The sequence below is a fragment of the Formica exsecta genome, unplaced genomic scaffold (genome assembly GCF_003651465.1).
Source record: "Formica exsecta isolate Colony F162 unplaced genomic scaffold, ASM365146v1 scaffold839, whole genome shotgun sequence".
Lineage (NCBI taxonomy): Eukaryota > Metazoa > Arthropoda > Insecta > Hymenoptera > Formicidae > Formica > Formica exsecta.
In genome coordinates, this window is record NW_021853610.1 from 33,960 (window position 1) to 36,138 (window position 2,179).

Below are 2,179 nucleotides of genomic sequence, written 5' to 3' on the forward strand. Positions count from 1 at the left end.
AAATTGCTATCATAGAAAAATACGGAAAGAAAGCAAAACGTATTACGATTATAATTTTATGTAAGATAATATTTCTCAATCTTCTTTTTATATTTCAATATCTTTTTACATTTAAATAAATAAATTGCAATTATAAAAAGCTGAAAAAATTTTAAAAACCATAATATATCTGTTGACTTATATGATTATTTTGAAACCTTTCTTAGTTCTTGGCATGTTCTATCAATTTACTTTTATTTTGATATATATTTGGCCGTACATTCATCACATTATGGTTTTCACAAACAAATCTCGATCACATTCTTCGGGGCCTATTATGACAGAATATTTTATTGATCAAGAGAAATATCCCTATTTAATTACTCTGCATAGACACGCAGCATGTTGTATAGGCTTATTAGCAATGTTAACGACAGGAACTATGCTTTTAACATATCTTCAACATACTTGCGCAATGTTTAGTATCGCCTGGTAAGTAAATAGATTAGAAGTATGTATAATAATATAAATAATATGCTTAAACAAACCATATAATTACTGTAACAATATTATTTACCGTAGTTACCGTATTAAACATGCAATTGATATTTTACAAAAAGGTGGTCACAAAAATGAACAAACGAGTTGTAGCTTCAACATACTTGTGCAATGTTTAGTATCGCCTGGTAAGTATACAAAGTAGAGAAGTGCGTATAACAATTTAAATAATATGCTCAAATAAAGCATATAATTACAGCGACAAAATTATTTACAGTTACCGTATCAAGCAGGCAATTGGTATTTTACAAAAGGATGGTTTCAGAAATGAGCAAAAGAGTTGTGAAGAAATAATTCGTGCTGTAAACATTCATTGCAAAGCTATGAAGTTCGTATTATTGTTATATTAATAACAAGTATTTATTTGCATATAATAATATATATTTTCTCTCATATTTAAAGGCTTAGTAATTTTTTAATATCCAATTTTTCGGGATCGTACTTTTGCTTGATAGCGGCTGGTGTGCTTTGCTTGAGTTGTAATCTTCTTCGGGTAAAATTCATCTACAACTTCCTGGAAAAGCAATGCGGCACTTTACAAAATTGAAATTAGTCAACAACAAACCTGCATAGATAAAAAAAAATAACAAAACAGTTTTCTAACGATTAAACAATCTATAAAATTTATTGCATGCTTATCTTTTCTTAGAAGCACAACCTATATCTAAACTACTATGATATCCGCAAACTTCTTAGAAAATTATGCAAAATCTTGCAATTATGTAAGCTGCACAGTGAATAGCGATATATTACTCGACATAGATCTTAATCTACTGACATATTTTACAATATGCATTGAACATGGTGCATAAGAAGCTGATGATATACAGGGTGTTCCGGAACAATCTTCCGTCCGTGAAATGACGTATTCCTGATACAATTCTAAGACGATTTTTCCTTTACCAAAATTTGAATTGAAGCGTAATTTTTGAGTTATAAGCAAAAATAGTTAGCAAATCACGCGTCGAATACAGAAGGCAGGCAGGAGCGGCGCGGCGCGCCGCGAGCGCCCGGCACAGCTGACCGTCTGATTACCACCGCATGAGTCGCTAACTATTTTATCTTACAACATAAAATTAGGCTTTAAATAAAATTTTGGTAAAGAACGGCCGGCGATCCGCAACAACTTTTGTTAAAGTGACGTTATTTTAAGAAACACGTATTCTTGACATAATTCTGAAATATTTTTTTCTTTACCAAAATTTTATTTAAAGCCTAATTTTATGTTGTAAGATAAAATAGTTAGCGACCCATGCGGTGGTAATGAGACGGTCAGCTGTGTCGGGCGCTCGCGGCGCGCCGTGCCGCTCCTGCCTGCCTTCTGTACTCGACGCGTGATTTGCTAACTATTTTTGCTTATAACTCAAAAATTACGCTTCAATTCAAATTTTGGTAAAGGAAAAATCGTCTTAGAATTGTATCAGGAATACGTCATTTCACGGACGGAAGGTTGTTCCGGAACACCCTGTATAACTGTTTATTAATAATAAATGCTATTTACAGTGGATCATTTAAAGAGATTAACAAGAGAAATAGTGACTATAAAATATGACATGAGACAAGCATTGAGCTTATTAGATATTTTAGTTGAAAGAACTAATAAGAGCACAGAATGTGCAAATACGAAATTTTCTTTCGGTGA

At 32.3% G+C, this 2,179-nt stretch overlaps 1 protein-coding gene across 1 annotated transcript in view; it reads left to right on the forward strand.

Moving 5' to 3' along the window:
* Window positions 1-316: 316 nt before the first annotated feature.
* Window positions 317-2,179, forward strand: part of LOC115244726 — a 16,707-nt gene continuing 14,844 nt past the window's right edge. The window contains exons 1-3 of the mRNA XM_029822647.1: window positions 317-471; window positions 755-865; window positions 940-1,030. Coding sequence (XP_029678507.1) covers window positions 317-471; window positions 755-865; window positions 940-1,030 — 357 coding nt within the window. The remainder of the gene's footprint in view (window positions 472-754; window positions 866-939; window positions 1,031-2,179) is intronic.